A 19,639-nucleotide genomic window follows, 5' to 3' on the forward strand; every position below is an offset into this window, starting at 1 on the left:
ATGTTCTTCTGAAAAGAAAATGGGAGTACAGAGATACTGAAATCCCTTCTGTTGTTCAGAGTCAGCTAGTAATAAGATTCGCATTAAAAGCTATGGGTTTTCAGTTTCTAATTCATTGTTTCATCTCTTTAGCTAGTTACTTTCTCCATTTTGGAAATGGTGCAAGAACAGGAATATGCAAGAATCAGCATTGAAAAATTTAGAAATACGTGTTATTTTAAATATAATTGCTGCTGTTTGTGGTTTTCTAAAAGATCTTCTCTCACTTCTGCAGCTCACTCCAGGCCTGTATGAATTCAAAGTGATTGTAGATGGTCAGAATGCTCACGGGGAAGGCTACGTGAATGTGACAGTGAAACCAGGTATGTTTCCCAGCCCCAGCCCTGTTTCCATTGCTCCCTCCCTCTGCAGGATTCTCAAGGAGATGGAGATTTAACTTTAAGGGTCTTAAATTCTCATTCCTTTTTGGTAATATGTTTACGTATTGGGCAGTTGCTAGTTCAGTGGAGTAAAAGGTTAGCCTGGCAAAGTGTATGTAGTTTGATTCTAATTGGCATACCTCGCTGGGCAGGATAAAGTTGGTCACATGGCCCACAGTGTTGTGTGGCCTATCTACTTGAGAATTACTTCTCCAAGTGGGTCATGCTGAGAGAGGACCATGTGTGGTAATTAAGAGACACAGGAAAGGCAGGGGCCTGGGAGAAGCAAGCATAAAGTGGCAGGCTCTGTCTGATCTCTTTCCAGAAATGTGGGCCTTTGCACACAGAATTCCTCCTTTAAACCCTGCCAGTCCTCTTTTACCTTGGAAGCCAAATCTCATCCTTCTTTTCAAGTGATCCGCTAGGGCTTGTCTTGTGGTTGAGCAGGTGAAGAATCCGCCTGCAGTGCGGGAGACCCGGGTTCAATGCCTGCATTGGGAAGATCCCCTGGAAAAGGGAAAGGCTGCCCACTCCAGTATTCTGGCCTGGAGAATTCCACGGACTGTATAGTCCATGGGGTTGCAAAGAGTCGGACCCGACTGAGTGACTTTCACTTTCATTGGTAGATTACAGTGCATTATCAAGGTACCTTGTTTCGCCTTTCCAGGAAAACTTGGGGGTAGTTGGAAAGTGTCACATACATTGGCACAGACTCTTGATACTGTTTTCTGTCTTTGTAGGTGAAGGGTATCTTTTCCTTCCTTGAACTTTGTAGCCAGAGTAATCCCTTCACCTTCTTAAAAATGTGTTAAGCGTAAAGACTGTTTGGTCATTTCTCAAAGAGGAGGCTGCTGGGTTTGTAGCTCACATTCATGAGAGTGGACTGAAGTGTGTTACCTTCCCAGCACTCAGGCCTAATAATCTCACACACAGTCAGCTCAGGGATGGTGGAAAAATCACTCATTATTTTTTTCACATAGTCTGTGCCAGGAGATAGTTTGCTTGACAAGCCCTTTATTGCACAAAGCTTGTTTGTTGTCCACCTCTATTCAGCTTGTCTGAAAGCAGTCAGTTGCTGCTATAGTCCTTACAATATACCAGTTAGTGCATGAGCATTGAAAGTATGCACAGCGCATGGCCTTAGCCATCGTCAGGTTTCCAAGAGGTTTTAACAATCCCAGGTGTCTTAGGTTAGAACGTCAGCTTGATCTTGTGACTTTCCCATTTGGCCGTGCTCAGCTATCCAGTTATGTAATGGAAACTGACATATAGTGCACTCAGATATGACTTGCTTCTCCTATGATACAACTTATGAAGCCCTTCTTCCAGTTTCTTGTGGGTCATGTTTTTGCAGAGCCCCGTAAGAATCGGCCTCCTGTTGCCATTGTGTCACCACAGTACCAGGAGATCTCTCTGCCGACCACTTCTACAGTCATTGACGGCAGCCGTGAGTACATGTCTCAGCATGATGTTTTAGAAGAGCATTCACTGTGTACTCTTGCAGCCAGCTGTGTCTGAATACTGTTTAGACCAGTCCTCTTGGCCATGCTAGGGAAGACCAACTATCTAAAGCAATCTATTAGGAAGTAAAAACTAGACAGGCCCTTTTTAAAATCCCCATGTGGCCCAACTAAAGTTATAGTTCTTCTCTGAGATGGTAAGAAAGTAGTGTTATTCATGCACTTAGCGTTATATTAATTGAAGCTTGCTGATTTTCAAATTTGCTTGCCTGGAATTGCCATTCTTAGTTATGAAAACAAAGCTCCTTCCTATCCGTCATGGCAGGATAAGTACCTGAGAGTCTTGACAAAGAGCTCTCACTTAGCCATCACTGCCTAACAAGATCCTTGTCAGTCTTCTGGAGGGACTCAGACTGTTCCCCCAACCTCTGCCTGGGTTCATTATTAACATTTTACCCTTCAGAGTAGTGTCACCCGATGGGTGACATGAGAGAATTTCTGGGTCTTGGCTGTGTGTGCACACAAGAGGTTCAGGCCTGTTACCTCGCCTGTCTTCGCCTGGCCTCTTTGAGACCCATCAAGGCCCAGTTACCCTGACTGTGTTGGCATCACCAGTGGTCTCTGGTGGAGGCAGTCCCTGCTTAGCAGAGGAGTCTCTAGCAAGGTTAAACTTTTCATGTAGATGCTTCTGGCAAGCAGAGGAGGCTGGAAGAGTAGCAGGCCAAGAAGAAGAGACAGACCAGAATGAAACACTTGTGTGAGTGATAGAAAGAGTTCACGGAGTACCATTTATTTTATATTTTTGAATAGGTCAAAGTTAAATGATATGTAAAGGTATACAGTGAAAAGAACCATTATCATCCCTTTCTCCCAACTGTCCAGTCTTCCTCCAGACAACCAATGGTATTATTTTATGCATCTTTCCAGAGATATTTTATGTGTTTATAAGAAAATATACAGTCTGTGACAACACATTACACACCCAGCTATGTACAATGCTTGTTTCTATATGTTGGAGAATTTTTCTGAATTAATACATGCAATACTTCTTCATTCTTTTTTTTCTTTTAATGATTACGTAACCTTCCATTATATGAATGTATAATTTCATTGTATAAATATATTCTTGTTTTCAGTCAATCTCTATTGATGACCATTTAAATTATTTTTGATTTGCTTTTAAAATAATATTACCATGAATAATCTTATAAGCATGATAGTTAACACAGATATTAAATGTTCTACAGATATATAACACAAGTGCAGGATTAAGTTCTTTGAAGAGGTATTGCAGGGGCAAAGATAAATTTTCCCAAATTGCTGTTTATAGAGGTTTCAATTTATGCTTCCACCATAACGTTATGAGGGGTCCTCTTCCCCCACACCTTTATCCATATAATCTGTTAGGAAATTTTGGTGTTTACCAATTAGCTAGGTTAAAAAGTTCTGTGCTACGTGTAAATTTCCTTTCCTTTTATTTTAAGTAGGTTGAGTATCACTTTTGATTTTACTTTTTATATAGTAGCATTTTAACCAGAGGTTGCCTGTGTTGGAGTCATTGGAAAACTACGCAGTGGAATATCCATAGAGAGGGAGAATGACCCAATAATCCTAGGAAAGAAACACTCGGGAGAGATAGTCTGTAATTTCATGAAGTTTTCCTAGTAGTTGGCCTGGTTTGTGTAAGCTGGATAAGTGCTGAGACCCAGTGCTCTCATGTAACTGCTATTTCTTTATGACCAAGAAAGCACTGATGATGATAAAATCGTCCAGTACCACTGGGAAGAACTTAAGGGACCTCTGAGAGAAAAGAAGATTTCTGAAGATACCGCCATATTAAAATTAAGTAAGCTCGTTCCTGGGAACTACACTTTCAGGTAAATTTGGATCCTTCAAGCTTACCATAGGCCATTTTTCGCCCCTTGTGAGTTTTACATTATTAAAAGAGTAACTCTGACAGATATCAAAATTCCCTATAGAGATGATTGATAATATAGCCTTTGGTTCCATTGGTTCTTTAAGCCATGTGGTAATTGTGGTCAAAACAGTGATAACTTTTTAGGGCAAAGGTCCTTGCATAATAGATCAGGATCCACACGGCTAATCCTTGTCAGAGTCATACTTGGCGTATATCCAAACCTTTTTATGGAATTTCTGTCATAAACTAGAAGGACCCATCTTCCTTTGCCTTTTCTCAGGAAAATTCTATAAGGAATCTACTCTCATCTCTTCCCTTTGGGAAATACTTCTTCAGCTTCTGATATCTCAAAATCCTTACTTTTGACTAATTATTCATTTGAATATAATTTGTAGGGTCTCTCTCTATTGGGGACTTTACAGAGAATATGATTCAGAGCCAGTTCTTTTGGGAACTAGCATTGACATACTAGATTGCGATTAGTGAGTATGAGGCTGATTCTAGAGTAATATTCCTTGTATTCTGCAAAGCACTTGTACTTGAGTGTCACACAAACACCATATGTACACTATACTATCCTTATTTTACCGCTGAGAAAAAAGAGGCTAGCTACTGACTTCTCTGAGGTCACACAGCTAGAGCTGAAATGCAGATTTTCTAACCCCCAGCGTCAGGGCTCATTCTCTCTGCTCATTGGCTTGACCTGTATGTGTTTTGTCTCTGCTTCCTTGAATGCTCTTCTCAGTCTTTCAGGGCTCTGCCTCTCTTTAAGGACCTCCTCCATTTTCAGCGAGGCTCTTGGAGATCCCTTCAGAGAGGAGCAGTCTCTATTCCCTGTTACACTCAGTATCTCGATGTGGTGCTCGCCACGGTGCAGCAGCTTGTTCACAGGTGTCTGTCCTCCCCCCTGGACCTGAGATTAGTCACATTTGAGACACTACCAGAGATGCAGCAAGGACCTAGCACAGCACCTGCCATATAAATAAATAAACGAGTCTGACTTATCAGCACTCTCACTGACTCCAGACTTCAAGTGAATGAAGGGTAGCTGCCATTGCAGCAACATAGGAGCCTTCTCATTGGCTTAAAATGGAAATACGAGTTGGTTTTTGCCTTGAATTTCTAATATAGAAACTTTAATATTTATGGAATTTAGCCTGGGCCATGTGATCCTTTTTGAAATAGTAACAAAAATAGCTACTGCTTTTTGCACACTTACTGTGTCTTTAGTACTGTTTGGAGCTCTTTGCACACAGTAGCTCATTTAATCCTTGTAACTGATATTATAATTATTCTTATTTTACGGATTAGGAAATACAGTCACAAAGAGGTTAAGTAACTTGCCCAAGGTCACATAGGCTGCTGACTCAAGTCTAAGCTTTTAACACAGCGTTATAACACTGTGTACCTGGAGCATTTCAGGAGAACGGGTTACTGGGTACAATTCTGTTTTTCCAAGCCTCAGTCCGTAAAATGATGGGATTGGGTTTGACTAGCATTAAGGTCCAATTTGTTTGATTCCACTTGCCTTTTCTTGTCCCCTGCTTTTACGTGGTGGTGGCCTCTTTCCCCAGCCCTGTGGTCAGCTGCTGTTTGATTCCAGGATTTTTACACACAAGCCGGGGACTGTCTAAGGTGAAAGTCAGAGTAATGGGCATTTGCCATTTTGCATCTGTCTATAACTTGCTTTTGTTCTGAAAGAGAAGACAAATAAGATGTTTAAAAAAAAAACTGAAAACAGGGAAACTGGAAAAAGAGGACAACTTACGTGGATTTTTCTTTTCCGAGTATTTGCTGATTTGTGTGTGATGTTTTTGTGCTCTTTTTCTCAAGGCTGTAATATCAGAAATCCCCTTAAGACCATAGGTAAAAAGTGAGATTGTGGGATTAAAAACCCACAGATGTCTGGCTCTTTCTGTGGCTGGTGGTGAGATTTAAACAAACGACATGTCTTTTATATGCTTTTCCTCTTTCTGTCAGCAAAATGGAAGGAGCCCAAACCTCCTTGCTTGCTTATGCTCACATTTTGAGGTGGCAAGAGAAGCTTTAGGCTGTTCAGCTGGAAGGCATCATTTAGGTAAAAGCCTGCTCTTATAAATGAACATTTTTTTTTTCTCTCGCAAATTCTCTTTCACACTGGCACAAACTGTGGGACTGTTGCGTAGGAGATTCATTTCCATCTCAGGCTCCCATCTTACTGGAGCCAGCCTTCCCGGTCCATCCTAGAGGCTGTCTGCCCAGGAAGTCCATTCTCGCGCTGTGTACACAGCCAAAACAGGATGATGGGAGGAGAGCCTGCTGCAGTCAGAGCTTGCTTTATTTAGTGTAGCATCTTTGAACCTCATAGGGATAGGAGCTGGGAATTACTGCTTCTTAAGGCTTGGTTCTGGGCTTTGGAGTCAGAGCACTGGGCTTGCACCTTGACTCACTATTTAGCTCTGGGCAGGTTTCTTAACCTCTTAAAGACTTGTATAATTGTGAGATTGATGATACCTCTTTCTGTATGGTTGTTGGGAGAGCCAGATCAGACAGTGCTTGGAAAGGTCCCAGCCATGGACACAGGTAGGCAGCAGAGTGAAACGGTGTAGAGATATATTGTCTAGATTTAGATCCTGACTCCACTGCTATCAAGCTTTCAAGCTTGGGCAAGTTACTTTTCCTCTCTCTGCCTTGGTCTCCTCTTGTGTATAGGGGTGAAATAAGGACAGTACTTTATAGAGCTGTTGTGAGGATTAAGTGAGATGCAAAGTGCTTAGAACAGTGCCTGCCACACAGTAAACTCTCAGTCAGTCTTAGCTTCTAGCATTATCCTAACTCTCCAAAAAGAGTGGGTTAGAATTGATTGCCACCTGGTAACCCTGCCACATTGCTGTTTCTTAGCCTTGAGTTCCAGTTCTTCCATGTTTATTCCTCTCTCTTTAAGCCCATCCCTGACAGTACTTCTCTCTCTGTCCTGACAGCTTGACTGTAGTAGACTCTGATGGAGCTACCAACTCTACCACTGCAAGCCTGACTGTGAACAAGGCTGTGGACTACCCCCCTGTGGCCAATGCAGGCCCCAACCAAGTGATCACTCTGCCCCAGAACTCCATCACCCTCTTCGGGAACCAGAGCACTGATGATCATGGCATCACCAGCTATGAGTGGTCGCTCAGCCCGAACAGCAAGGGGAAGGTGATGGAGATGCAGGTAGGAAGGAAGAGCACCTGTCTTTTCTTGCCCAGGGAAATTAGAGCTGCTGGACTGGGTCATCCATCCAAGGCTTATTTTTCTCCATCTTAATAACGAAAGTCAGATTAGTACATAGAACATTGATTTTTTTTTTTTTTAAGAAAGGTTACAGGGCCTTCAGTTAACCCATTAGCAAAAACTTTTATCTTAAATATTTAGTATTAGAGGAAAAGACTGATAGCTGTTCTTGGATAATTTCAGGGAGTCAAATTCTTTAGAAACTGCAAGGGTACAAACCGTTTTTTCTTTAATCAAATTTTTTTTGGCATATAGTTGCTTAACAATGTTGGGTTAGTTTCTGCTGAAGAGTGCACATTTTGAAAGCGAAAGTAAAAGTCGCTCAGTCATGTCCAACTCTTTGCGACCCCATGGACTATACAGTCTACAGAATTCTCCAGGCCAGAATGCTGGAGTGGTTAGCCTTCCCCTTCTCCAGGGGATCTTCCCAACCCAGGGATCGAACCCAGGGCTGTCTGCAGGTCACACTGCGTGCCTGCATTGTGGGAGACCTGGGTTTGATCTCTGGATTGGTAAGTTCCCCTGGAGGAGGGCATGGCAACCCACTCCAATATTCTTGCCTGGACAATTCCCATGAACAGAGGAGCCTGGTGGCCTACAGCCCGTGGGGTCGCAAAGAGTCAGACACGGCTGAGCGACTAAGCACGGCACAGCACATCTTAGTGAGCTCTGTGAAAAACTGGAGTAGATTGCCTGACTGGATTGTGAGCATCTTCTCTCTGAAGATATTGAAGAAGAGGCTAGGTCAGTCGACAGGCAGGTGACTAAGTGAAGAAAAGTGGATGTGGCAAACTGGACACCATAAGCCCCGACTAAGGGCTCAGCAGCCCCTCAAGTTGGACTGGTTGCTGCCACTTTGGAGTACGGTCCCAGGGTTGTCAGAGCCTCCAGCTTTTCAAGAGAAGACAAGTCTAGACTTTTACATGAAATTTTCCAACTTTTAAGACCCTAAGACCAAATAAAATGCCTGCAAGCTGGATTCAGCCCAGAGGCTGCTAGGTTTTGCCAACTGTTTTAGAAGTTCCTGCATTGGCAGTTGGCTCTAAATTATCTGTAATATCCCTTCTGACACTCAGGAGTCTTAGGTTTTCATGTTTGAGGCATGACTTAAAGCTCACGTTTCATCCGGCTTTAGTTTAAGTATTATATGAGGTTTCTCTGCTGTCGCAGAATCTGTTCAGACCTGTAAGGGGACAGCACAGCATTACAAAGTATCTTGAGTTGTTGCTGCCATGTTTTATTGAGGCAGCTTTGTTAAGCATCACACTTTGTTAGAACATTGTTTTTTAAATTGTGTTGTTTTGTTATATGTTTATGGTCTTTTTTTTGGCTTGAGTCATAGAAATGGATCTTGGTTATCTCTGTACATTTTCCTGTACTCCCTTCCCTCTTGAGCACTCTGACTTTATTTGAAACTGTTGCTATGTCAGAGGTTTATTCCCTTGAAGGGTCAAGCCTTTTTAACAAGATGTTCCAAAGTGTCTGGTTCAGTTCAGTTCAGTCGCTCAGTCGTGTCCGACTCTTTGTGACCCCATGAATCGCAGCACGCCAGGCCTCCCTGTCCATCATCATCTCCCGGAGTTCACTCAGACTCACGTCCATCGAGTCGGTGATGCCATCCAGCCATCTCATCCTGTCGTCCCCTTCTCCTCCTGCCCCCGATCCCTCCCAGCATCAAAGTCTTTTCCAATGAGTCAACTCTTCGCATGAGGTGGCTAAAGTACTGGAGCTTCAGCTTTAGCATCATTCCTTCCAAAAAAATCCCAGCGCTGATCTCCTTCAGAATGGACTGGTTGGATCTCCTTGCAGTCCAAGGGACTCTCAAGAGTCTTCTCCAACACCACACTTCAAAAGCATCAATTCTTCGGTGCTTAGCCTTCTTCACAGTCCAACACTCACATCCATACATGACTACTGGAAAAGCCATAGCCTTGACTAGACGGACCTTAGTCGGCAAAGTAATACCTCTGCTTTTGAATATGCTATCTAGGTTGGTCATAACTTTTCTTCCAAGGAGTAAGCGTCTTTTAATTTCATGGCTGCAGTCATGATCTGCAGTGATTTTGGAGCCCAAAAACATAAAGTCTGACACTGTTTCCACTGTTTTCCCATCTATTTCCCATGAAGTGATGGGACCAGATGCCATGATCTTTTCACTCTCCTCTTTCACTTTCATCAAGAGGCTTTTTAGTTCCTCTTCACTTTCTGCCATAAGGGTGGTGTCATCTGCATATCTGAGGTTATTGATATTTCTCCCGGCAAGCTTGATTCCAGCTTGTGTTTCTTCCAGTCCAGCGTTTCTCATGATGTACTCTGCATATGTTAAAAATAAGCAGGGTGACAATTTACAGCCCTGACGCACTCCTTTTCCTATTTGGAACCAGTCTGTTGTTCCATGTCCAGTTCTAACTGTTGCTTCCTGACCTGCAAACAGATTTCTCAAGAGGCAGGTCAGATGGTTTGGTATGCCCATCTCTTTCAGAATTTTCCACAGTTTATTGTGATCCACACAGTCAAAGGCTTTGGCATAGTCAATAAAACAGAAATAGATGTTTTTCTGGAACTCTCTTTTTCGATGATTCAGCGGATGTTGGCAATTTGATCTCTGGTTCCTCTGCCTTTTCTAAAACCAGCTTGAACATCAGGAAGTTCACGGTTCACGTATTGCTGAAGCCTGGCTTGGAGAATTTTGAGCATTACTTTACTAGCATGTGAAATGAGTGCAATTGTGCGGTAGTTTGAGCATTCTTTGGCATTGCCTTTCTTTGGGATTGGAATGAAGACTGACCTTTTCCAGTCCTGTGGCCACTGCTGAGTTTTCCAAATTTGTTGGCATATTGAGTGCAGCACTTTCACAGTGTCTGGTTGAGTATTCACCAATTGGGAGGTGGTGGCCCAGTACCAACCTAGGTTTAAAAAACTGGGTAGATGATGTAGACCAGAGAAGGATTTACCATATGATGTGATTTTGAGAGTCCACTTCTCTGTATTTATTCATTCAGGGGGTTAGGACACCGACCCTGCAGCTCTCTGCCATGCAAGAGGGAGACTATACTTACCAGCTCACGGTGACTGATACAATAGGGCAGCAGGCCACCGCTCAGGTGACTGTTATTGTGCAGCCTGGTAAGTTCTGACCTTGCGGCAGGCTCTTCTGTTGGCTGGTCCTTTGACCGTTGGGTGAGAAGAGGGCTTGGGTTCTGAGCTATATGAGGGTAGAAATGGGAGTTACCAATCTACCATCCCCCTGGCAACTTCGACTGTCCATTCCCCTGGTGCCTTCTTCATGGGTACAGAGAAAGAGCATTTCACAGCCTCATTTGTGCCCTTGCTCTTGGCTGGTTACTGTGCCTTCATGGGGAGCCAGCAGATTGTCTCTGCCATCCCCAATCCTACCATATCCTTTTTTTTTTTTGACCCACCTTAACAATTTGCAGGATCTCAGTTCCTCGACCAGGGATTGAACCCAGGCCACAGCAGTGAAATCCTAACAGACCTAGACCACTAGGGAACTCCTTCTACCATATCCTTTAAGGGCCAGCTTAAAGCCCACTTCCTCAAAAAAGCCCTGCCTTATCCCTCAGGCCCTTTCATTTAAAACTCCTGTAGCATTATACTTCAAATTTAGCATGGCGCTGTAACTTCATTATGTTCTGCCATGTTCTTTCAGAGTTGTTTTATACGTTTTGGTCTTATATTCTTCATCGTGAGCTCCCTGACCGTACCCTTACCTCCTGTAGTATCTGAAAGTTCTGTGGCTGGAGAGGCAGAGTCCTTGAGGCTTCCAGAACATATGTCCCAGTTGGTTCCTCTGTTTTCCCAGCTGGACTGCCTGCTTTTGACCTCCAAGTCTCTGTCTTCTAGAAAACAACAAGCCTCCACAGGCAGATGCAGGCCCAGATAAAGAGCTGACTCTTCCCGTGGATAGCACAACCCTGGATGGCAGCAAAAGCTCTGATGACCAGAAAATTATCTCATATCTTTGGGAAAAAACACAGTGAGTACTGACATGAAACCCTTGTGTTTGCAAAGGCACCAGACCTTTGAAGAGCTAGGTTTTACTTCCCTTTAAGAGTTTACTTTCTTATTAGCTTATCCAAGGGGGAATACTGAAAAGAAATGTTTGCAGTCCCAAACTTCAGCTGTAAGAAAATGATATAATTTTTATAAGAAAGAAAGAGAATGCTTACCATCAACTGTCCCCAGGTAGTACTTTGTGGTTCTAGTGCTTTTACAGGTGCAATCTGTCTGCTGAAATGCATAGTTTAATTACACTTGAGAGGCAGAATGGAAGGGGTAATGGAGCAGAAAAGTACCGTTGCTCAAAATTAACTGAGTAAGGCTGGCAGGGGGGATGGGGCAGAGCAGCTATTAAGGAGAATTGAAAATTCATCTACAAAATGAAAGCATTACTCTGTTATTGTTTCCTTGAAGACACCGGTTACCACTTAAGTTAGCCAGAGGCCAAAGGCAGTAACTAAAATACTACTAATTAAATTGGAATTTCCTAATCGAACCATTCCTGGTTCTCAGTTTGTTTCATTTCCTTTAAGCCATAACAAATGGAACTCAGATTATATGCAAGATTCCACAGGAAGCAAAAGAATTCCAAGAAAGAGTTAAAAGCATTCTCAGTTTCCAAAGATAGCAGCCAAAGGAGAGACTGGGTTTTTTGGTTTTGGTTTTGACTGGGATGTTAGAGATGGGTGGGTAAGGGCTGTAATTTGACTTACAAAGCACTTGACTTATGATTGGTGAGTTGGAGTCTAGAAATTATTTTGCTTAGCTTTTGTTGTCTAGAAATTATTTTGCTTAGCTTTTGTTGTCTAGAAATTATTTTGCTTAGCTTTTGTTTCTTTCTTTTAGAGAACCTAATTTTCCTCAACCTAGAATGTTTTAATTATAACCGTCTGTTGAAGACACAGCAGATAAAGCATTTATTTGAGTTTTATTGGTATTTACAGCAGAAGTAATGCTTAGCATGGCTTCTTGGAGGAGAATCTGTTTTAAGAGGGGTGGTGGGGGTCAGGGTTATACATTTAAAACAAGAGCAAAACCCTGCAAGTGTGTGGATTTCTCTGGCTGCCCCTCGGTGTTAGGAAGCTCTGAGGCTTTTGGCCCTGGAGCACCAGGGCTGTCTGCTGTGTGTAGTGAGTGTTGTGCCTGCATGTTGGCACAGAGCTCACTCCCCTGCTGCAGGCTCCTTGTGAGGCCACCGGGGACAAGGACAATATGGGCTTCTGGGTCCTCTGTGGCCCTTGTTTAGGAGCGGGAGGGAGTTTTGCTTATGCACCTGCTGTGCTAAGAAGAGGATGGTTTTTCCCTGAGTACTGTCTGTAGCCTTGGCCTATTTCCTCTCCCGGACTTTTCAGCAGGAGGAAATTTGACATGTGATTAAAAAATGCATTTTGCTTCTTTGCTGGCAAGAGCTGAACCAACTACTGGGCCAGAGATGCTTTTCAGAAACATGACTCTTAAATCATTCTTTTGATCAGAGACCTGCTCAGAGTACTTTCTTCCTTTTGCAAACTGGAACACCACAAAGTTTGGATGTTCTAGAAGCTCTCATAAAGGATAAGGCTAAATGTGTCTGAAAGCAGGTGAATGGAATTTTCTGATCAGCAGGTAGCTTGTATTTTTGGGGCCAGATGACACTCTGTCCAAATGGAATATTTTTAAACATGCCCTCTTGAGGTGAAGGAAACAATAGTTCATGTCTTAGCTGAGGCAGTAATTCTCTGCTCCTGCTGAGTCGGGGACAGGAGAACAGTAGACAGGTGCAACTCCTCCCTCGAGTTTCTCTTTGTCTAGGGGACCTGACGGGGTACAGCTCGAGAATGCTAACAGCAGTGTCGCCACTGTGACTGGGCTGCAAGTGGGAACCTACGTGTTCACCTTGACCGTCAGAGATGAGAGGAACCTGCAAAGCCAGAGCTCTGTGAATGTCATTGTCAAAGAAGGTATATCTCGCCGCCTTGGGTTGGTACAGCTGCCTCTGGGTCAGATAAAGAATCCATCATCTCTTGTTTGTTTGAAGAATTGATTAGAGAAGAAAGTTAGGGGTAAGGGCAGCTGGTATTTGCTTTTCTAAAACAGTCTTTGATTGAGTGGCTTTTAAGGTAAATTTTAGCTCATTGTTTTCCCTCCCTCCCTTCTTCCCTCCTCAGGTGAATAGGAAGAGAATTAAGGATTTTTCCCTTTGCATTTTTTTTTTTTTTTTTTTTTAAATTTTATTTTATTTTATTTTTCTAATTTTTGCATTTTTATTTTATCTCTGCTGCTAAGTCCCCGGGTCTCTGTAACTCTCCTGCTAGCTACAGTGACACCTGCTGTCCAACCTTAGAATGACTGCCCTGCGCTATTGCTGCCTATGCTCCTCCTGGGAGCCTGCACACTGAGGCCAGCTTAACAGGAGTGGCTTAGCCTTGCTCTGGTTTGCAGGCACGGTGATCAGTGATGGTCTTGGGAGAGGCCCATAAGCTGATGGTAGGAAAAACTATCAGATATGCAGATGACCCCCCCAATACAGTATCCTGAACTCAGTGAATAGAGAGCACACACTGAGTAAACAAAGCTGCAGGTAGGGCTCCGGGTAAGAAAAGTGTCTCTCTCCTTTTCCTCTATTAAAGTGCTAAGGAAGGAATCAAAAAAAGATGTTCAGAGAATAACATTTTAAGCCGCATTTTGAAGATAATATGTAGTATCAGCTGATGAAACCTGAACTTCAGGGCTTTAACCACGTTAGGCCTTTGTTTCCAGTCATCTTATGTCACCAAAGCAGAGAAATGGATCCCTTCCAGGGAGGCTGCTGTGAGGACCTTGGAGGAAACTGCACTTGCCTCTGCTGTGCAGAGTCGGGGAACATTTCTCTGGGCGGGACTGGAGCCACAGCCCTGTAGCACCGGTGGTGGTAACTCTGCACTGTTAATTGCTGGCATGGATAAGCACTTAAAACACTGCTTCAGTTGGGATGTTTTTGATGTTTAATTTCCTCACAAGCACTATGAAGAAACATTTCTTTTTTTCTGAATCATACATTTTTTTCAATGGTTTCTCTTTGTTTAGAAATGAACAAAGCACCTATAGCCAAGATAGCTGGGAATGTGGTGATTACCTTGCCCACGGACACAGCAGAGCTGGACGGCTCCAAGTCCTCAGATGACAAGGGAATAGTCAGCTACCTCTGGACTCGAGATGAGGGGAGCCCAGCAGCAGGGGTAAGTGTGCCAGGAGGCGGAGAGCTACACAGGTCAGGTGGTGAGATGAGGAGAGGAGTCTGAGTCAAGCACTCCAGGACCCGTTTTAACCAAGTAGTCTCTTGTGTCAAACCTGAATTGCTCTGAAATCAGGGAGATTGAATGGCTTGCCTAGGATCACCCCTCAAGCTTGTGTGGAACAGAACATGGTTCTGTTCTCTGATCCTCATCACTGCGGGTTGTGATGCCGTCACAGAACAGGAACTCAAAGCCGTCTACCCAGAGGGGGCTTAGCTATGACAGCGGCCGCTGACTCCCGTGAAAGGAGTGTGGCTTTGCTCTGCAGCACCGCCGTGTCGTTCCACCCCACAGGAGGTGTTAAATCGCTCTGATCACCACCCTGTCCTCTTTCTTTCCAACCTGGTCGAGGGAACCTACACGTTTCACCTGAAGGTGACTGACGCGAAGGGTGAGAGTGACGTAGACCGGACCACGGTGGAGGTGAAACCTGGTGAGTTCATTTAGTGAGGAGCCAGGGCAGAACTGCTGGATCAGCCCAGCAGGGCCTGGACCCTGAGACCCTTCCCCCAGCATGGACAGAGCCAGATGGCATATCCAGCTTTGAAACAATCTAGAATCCCCAAGCTAAGAACTCTGTAGAGACTCTCTGTTCCAGCAAGACCTCTCCTACGCACACAGAAATATGGACCTCCCCCTACTTAACTCAGATGGAGAAACAGAAACTCAGAGAGGGCAGGGCTTGCTCAGCTTCACACAGCCGTTGTGTCAGAGCCAGGCCTTTGGGCCCCTGTGCCAGCACTTTCTCCTCTCTGTGTGACTGATGACAGAGGGCTCAGGGTGCTTTGGGAATCTGAGCACAGGAATAACTTGAGTCATGATGTCTCATCAGCACCCAGCTGCAGAAAACAATTTATTTTTGTAAGTTGAGCCTCAGGCTTTATCTGACAACCCCCAGGGAAGGTAAAGTAACTGGTGTCCTTTACATTTTTCAGATTTGCAGAAACAAAATTTCTTTCTTAAATAGAACCATGTTTTTGTTTTGTTTCGAGGCTAATTTGGTATTAGGGAGGAAATGAGTACAGGGTGGGATAGAGTGTTATAAATTCCTGAGCATCTGATGAGAAGGTATAAACTCTCAACCTACTCTTTATTAGGATTAAGGCCAAGCTTATGTACAGATGTCTTAGAAGGGAAGGGATCTTGGCAGGTCTTCCAGTCCTTGCCCTACCTCTCTGAAGGACAACAGCCAAGACACGGTGAAGTCTCTGTGTTAAAAATCACATCACAGATAGTCTCTGATTATGTGAATGACACATCAGGACAGACAAATGATGCATCAAGTGTGAAGAAGGTATTCTGAATAGTCACTTTTAACTTCCACATTTGGAACAGTCTTTAGGGCATAATCAAAAGTAAGACATAATGGTCTCACAGTTCTAGAGTTGTGAAAACATTGTCCTGCTGTGATGCTGTTTTAAGGAAATCCGTGTTTCCTGGCTGCCTGGATTTCTTTCTTGTTTATGGTTTGCAAACCTATAGGGCAAGTGCATTCCCATTGGTAAGATTGTTGGCATGGAAAATTTCCTTCCCATTGTTGCATACAAAGTACAGCAGTCACTGAAAGTCAGATTGGATCAGGAGAGATTGCTGGACACCCACCACTTGGTCTGGAGAGTTCAGGAAAGCCAGCTGGGCAGAGACTTTTAGAACAAACGTTGAAGCGTTTCTCTTTTCCCCACTTCCTTCACTAAACCCCATGGATTTGAACTGGGCCCCAGCACATGTGTGGTATTTCTCAGGTTAGTGGAGAGACCAGGAATGCTTCAGAAGCTCTCCAAGCCAGCCCCAGATTGCTGGGCTCAGGACAAAGCAATGGGGAGTTCACCACGGGGCCTTTCCATTTTGAAGGAAGTCACTTGCATTTCTGAATGCTCTCACCCCGTTCTCTCCTGGGCCAGAGCGCAGGCACAGTGGCAGGTCTGTTAACTCTCCTGCTTCTGAAGCCATGACTGATCCCACGTGCTTTCCAGATCCCAGGAAAAACAGCCTGGTGGAGATCATCTTGGATGTCAACGTCAGTCAGCTAACTGAGAGGCTGAAGGGGATGTTCATCCGCCAGATTGGGGTCCTCCTGGGGGTGCTGGACTCCGACATCATTGTGCAAAAGATTCAGCCGTACACGGAGCAGAGGTAGCTGGGCATGAATGGGGGGAGACAAGGAAAGACCAGGGGTCCCCGGGCTTCTTGACTGAGCTGATAAAGTAGTGTGGGTAGATAGAGAAGAGTGGGCCCTCTGACCAGGAATCACTCATGGTGTTCATTTCTTTAACGAAGAAGAAATATACTCTTTTAGGACAGGTCATGTGCTCGGTGCTAGACACTGCATCAGGTTACAAGGTCAGAAGAGGGCCATGATGTTTGACAACCGTGTTCTAGGAGGGGAGATGATCAACTAAATATATAACATCAATACACAGTGGCTTTGACAGAAGGCCAGTTGGAAGCAGATAGGGTAGGGGGTCCCCAGAAAAAAAGAATCAGGCTTTTCTTAACTTAAGCCATTTTTGGCTTAAGCCATTTTGTGATGTAAACCTGGCTACCGTGCTTGCCCTTGAGGTCTCACTAATTAATGACCTTAAGGGAAGAAAGAATGCAGGAATGGGGAGTTCCCTGCTGGCCTAGTGGTTAGGATTCTAGGCTTTCTCCGCCATGGCCCAGGTTCAGTCCCTGGTTGGGGAACTGAGACCCCACGAATCATGCAGTGTGACAAAGCGGAGAAAGAATTCAGGACCCAGTGATTCTTCTCAGGCAAGAGAAGTAACAGTAGCAAAAATGATGAATCAGTTGTGAAGACTCCCAGTTCTGTTCCAGTGGTAAAGACAGCCTGAAGCCCTCATCCACCAGATCAACTGGAACCTAAGGAGAGATATTGACCTTTTCTGAGCCTCATGATTTCAATCAGCTAAAGCTTGGACTCTGTTGACCTATGTCCCAATTCTGTGCTGAATTCTCTGCTCAAGCCCCTTCATGAATGTGCATGTCCCCTTGGCTTAAAACTTCCCCAATTTTGCCATCTAGGGAGACACTGCTTTGGGAAAGATCCCCGGTGTTCTCCTCACTTGCCGCAAGTGATAAATTCTTTCTTCTCACCTTTGGCTTGGTTGTGTCTTTCGGCTCAATACCACCTAGAGGAGAGCCCAGTTTGGGGGTAACGCTATCATGGAGACACAGGCAAGGGAGTGATTATTTTTTCAGGAAAATTGGGATTGAGGTAGTTCAAAGATTTTCCAGAAGTAAAACTTACACTGATCAAGCATAGAAGGACAAGGAGGAAATTCGGTATAGGGGAACAGCATAAACAGTATTCCTGTGATGTGAATGTAGAGTTGGCTCTGGAAGAAGCCCATGGGTTCAGAGCACTTACCCGGCCCCAGGATGCGGTGGGCGGTAGGCCGGCTCTGTAGACTCAGGACAGTCATAAGCAGGCCAGGCAGGTCAGTTTGAATAGTTTGGGTGGGAGGACTCAGAAGTTAGTTTTGTATGTGAAGTTTTTGTTTATTTTTGAAACAAGGATATTCTTTTTTTTTTTTTTTAAGGGAGGTTGGTAGTGTGGAGGCTAAAACTAAAATAGGAAGAGACCAAAGACTTGTAGACAAATCAGGAAGCTTTTGGACTAGTCTAGGAAAAGGGTGCTAACACCGAATGAGGTAGTGGCTGTGGAAATGGCAGGAGATATGAGGAAATTAAAAGAACGTCAGAGTAAATCAATAGGGCTTGGTGACCCTTTTGGAATGAAACTGAATGAACCATCAAATATGAGAATTTTCGTTTGCGTGCCTGGATAGATGGTAGGTGCTGAGACTAGGGATACAGAAAGAACCAGTTTCAAAGAAAAGATAACGAGTTCAGTTTTGACTGTTGAATTTGGGGTGTCTTGGGCTTCCCTGGTAGCTCAGATGGTAAAGAATCTTGCCTGCAATGCAGGAGACCTGGGTTCAATCCCTGGGTTGGGAAGATCCCCTGGAGAAGGGAATGGTTACCCACTCTAGTACTCTTGCTTGGGAAATCCCATGGACAGAGGAGCCTGGTGGGCTACAGTCCATGGTGTTGCAAAGAGTTGGACATGATTGAGCGACTAAAAAATACTTCCACATGGGTTACATAACGAGATGCTTCATCAGGTAGTAGAATGTAGAGGTGGGAACCTGAGGTGGAAGGAAAGGCCAGAGATCAGGGGTCACTGGACAGGCAGCGTTAAAGCCATGAGGATTGATGGGTCACGCTGGGAGAGTGTCAAGAGGGCTGAGGACAGAGCTCTGGAGAACATCGGTATTCAAGAGGAAGGCAAAGAAAGAAGGGCCAGCGGAGGAGACTAAGGAACAGCGGTCAGAGAAGTGGGGGGAGAGCCAGATGGGAGCCGCCTGCTGGGAGTTAAGAGACAGGCTGGCAGTGAGGGGTGGTCTGCCAGAGGATTCAGGTGCCGCAGAGACAGGTGTGGTGAGCACGCAGAACAGGCTTTTGAGTTTGTGATCAGTAGCTCATCAGTACTCTAGTGAGATCATTTCACTTAGATGCTGGGAGCAAAGCTTTTTCATGGTTTGAGAATACAGAGATGGTATAATGCCTCTTTGAAGAGGCTGGTATTGAAACCAATATGGGAGACAAGCTCAAAAGAACACCTTTTAAAGGTAGGAAATACTTGAACATTTTTATAGACTGAGGGAAAGATGTAGAAGAGAAGTAGATGGTGGAGGTTGCCGGGGGAGGTAGTTCTGGGGGACTGGCTGTGGACAGAGCAGGAGCACCACTTCCTCTGGAGATGGGAGGAGAGGAGCAAAGATGTGCTCTTACAGGTGAGTTTGGAAGCAGAGAAGGACGACATTTGAAAGGGTTTCTCTAGTACCAACGTCCAGTTTCTCTGAAGCTGGAGGTAAGGCTGTCTGCTTCGAGGAGGTAAGCGTGAGGTGGACAGTCTGAGGAAAGTGGTGAAGCTTGAGAACACCCACTCCAGGAAGGGATGCTGGCTTTGAGCAGTATTGGGGTCTCACTCAAGGTTAGAGACAGGAAGTGAGAGCAGCGATTCCAGCTGCACAGTAGTATCATTTAGAGCTTTTATGAACATCCCATTACCTAAGCCTCACCCCCACAGATGATGGTTCCGTTGGTCTGGAGTAAGGTCTGGGCACCTAAATTTAAAAAACCCCCCAGATGAATCTAATACACAGTCAGGGTTCACTGGATTGGAGACAGCATGATGATTAGGACGTTCTTTTTAAGCTGTGCTTGGCAGCCTGGGAATAGGAATAGGAAGGTGGCTGCTGGATCGATCAAGCTGGTGGGAATTGGCTGGGACACAGCAGTGGCAAGACTCCAGTG

At 44.5% G+C, this 19,639-nt stretch overlaps 1 protein-coding gene across 3 annotated transcripts in view; it reads left to right on the forward strand.

Moving 5' to 3' along the window:
* KIAA0319L (KIAA0319 like) overlaps window positions 1–19,639 on the forward strand; it is a 102,545-nt gene that overhangs the window by 69,605 nt on the left and 13,301 nt on the right. For all 3 annotated transcript variants that reach the window (XM_052636908.1, XM_052636907.1, XM_052636909.1), the window contains 10 exons: window positions 275–362; window positions 1,774–1,866; window positions 3,624–3,756; window positions 6,758–6,986; window positions 10,049–10,172; window positions 10,911–11,043; window positions 12,858–13,006; window positions 14,112–14,263; window positions 14,615–14,753; window positions 16,294–16,453. In XM_052636908.1, coding sequence (XP_052492868.1) covers window positions 275–362; window positions 1,774–1,866; window positions 3,624–3,756; window positions 6,758–6,986; window positions 10,049–10,172; window positions 10,911–11,043; window positions 12,858–13,006; window positions 14,112–14,263; window positions 14,615–14,753; window positions 16,294–16,453 — 1,400 coding nt within the window. The remainder of the gene's footprint in view (window positions 1–274; window positions 363–1,773; window positions 1,867–3,623; window positions 3,757–6,757; window positions 6,987–10,048; window positions 10,173–10,910; window positions 11,044–12,857; window positions 13,007–14,111; window positions 14,264–14,614; window positions 14,754–16,293; window positions 16,454–19,639) is intronic.

Source organism: Budorcas taxicolor, chromosome 3 (assembly GCF_023091745.1).
Source record: "Budorcas taxicolor isolate Tak-1 chromosome 3, Takin1.1, whole genome shotgun sequence".
NCBI lineage: Eukaryota > Metazoa > Chordata > Mammalia > Artiodactyla > Bovidae > Budorcas > Budorcas taxicolor.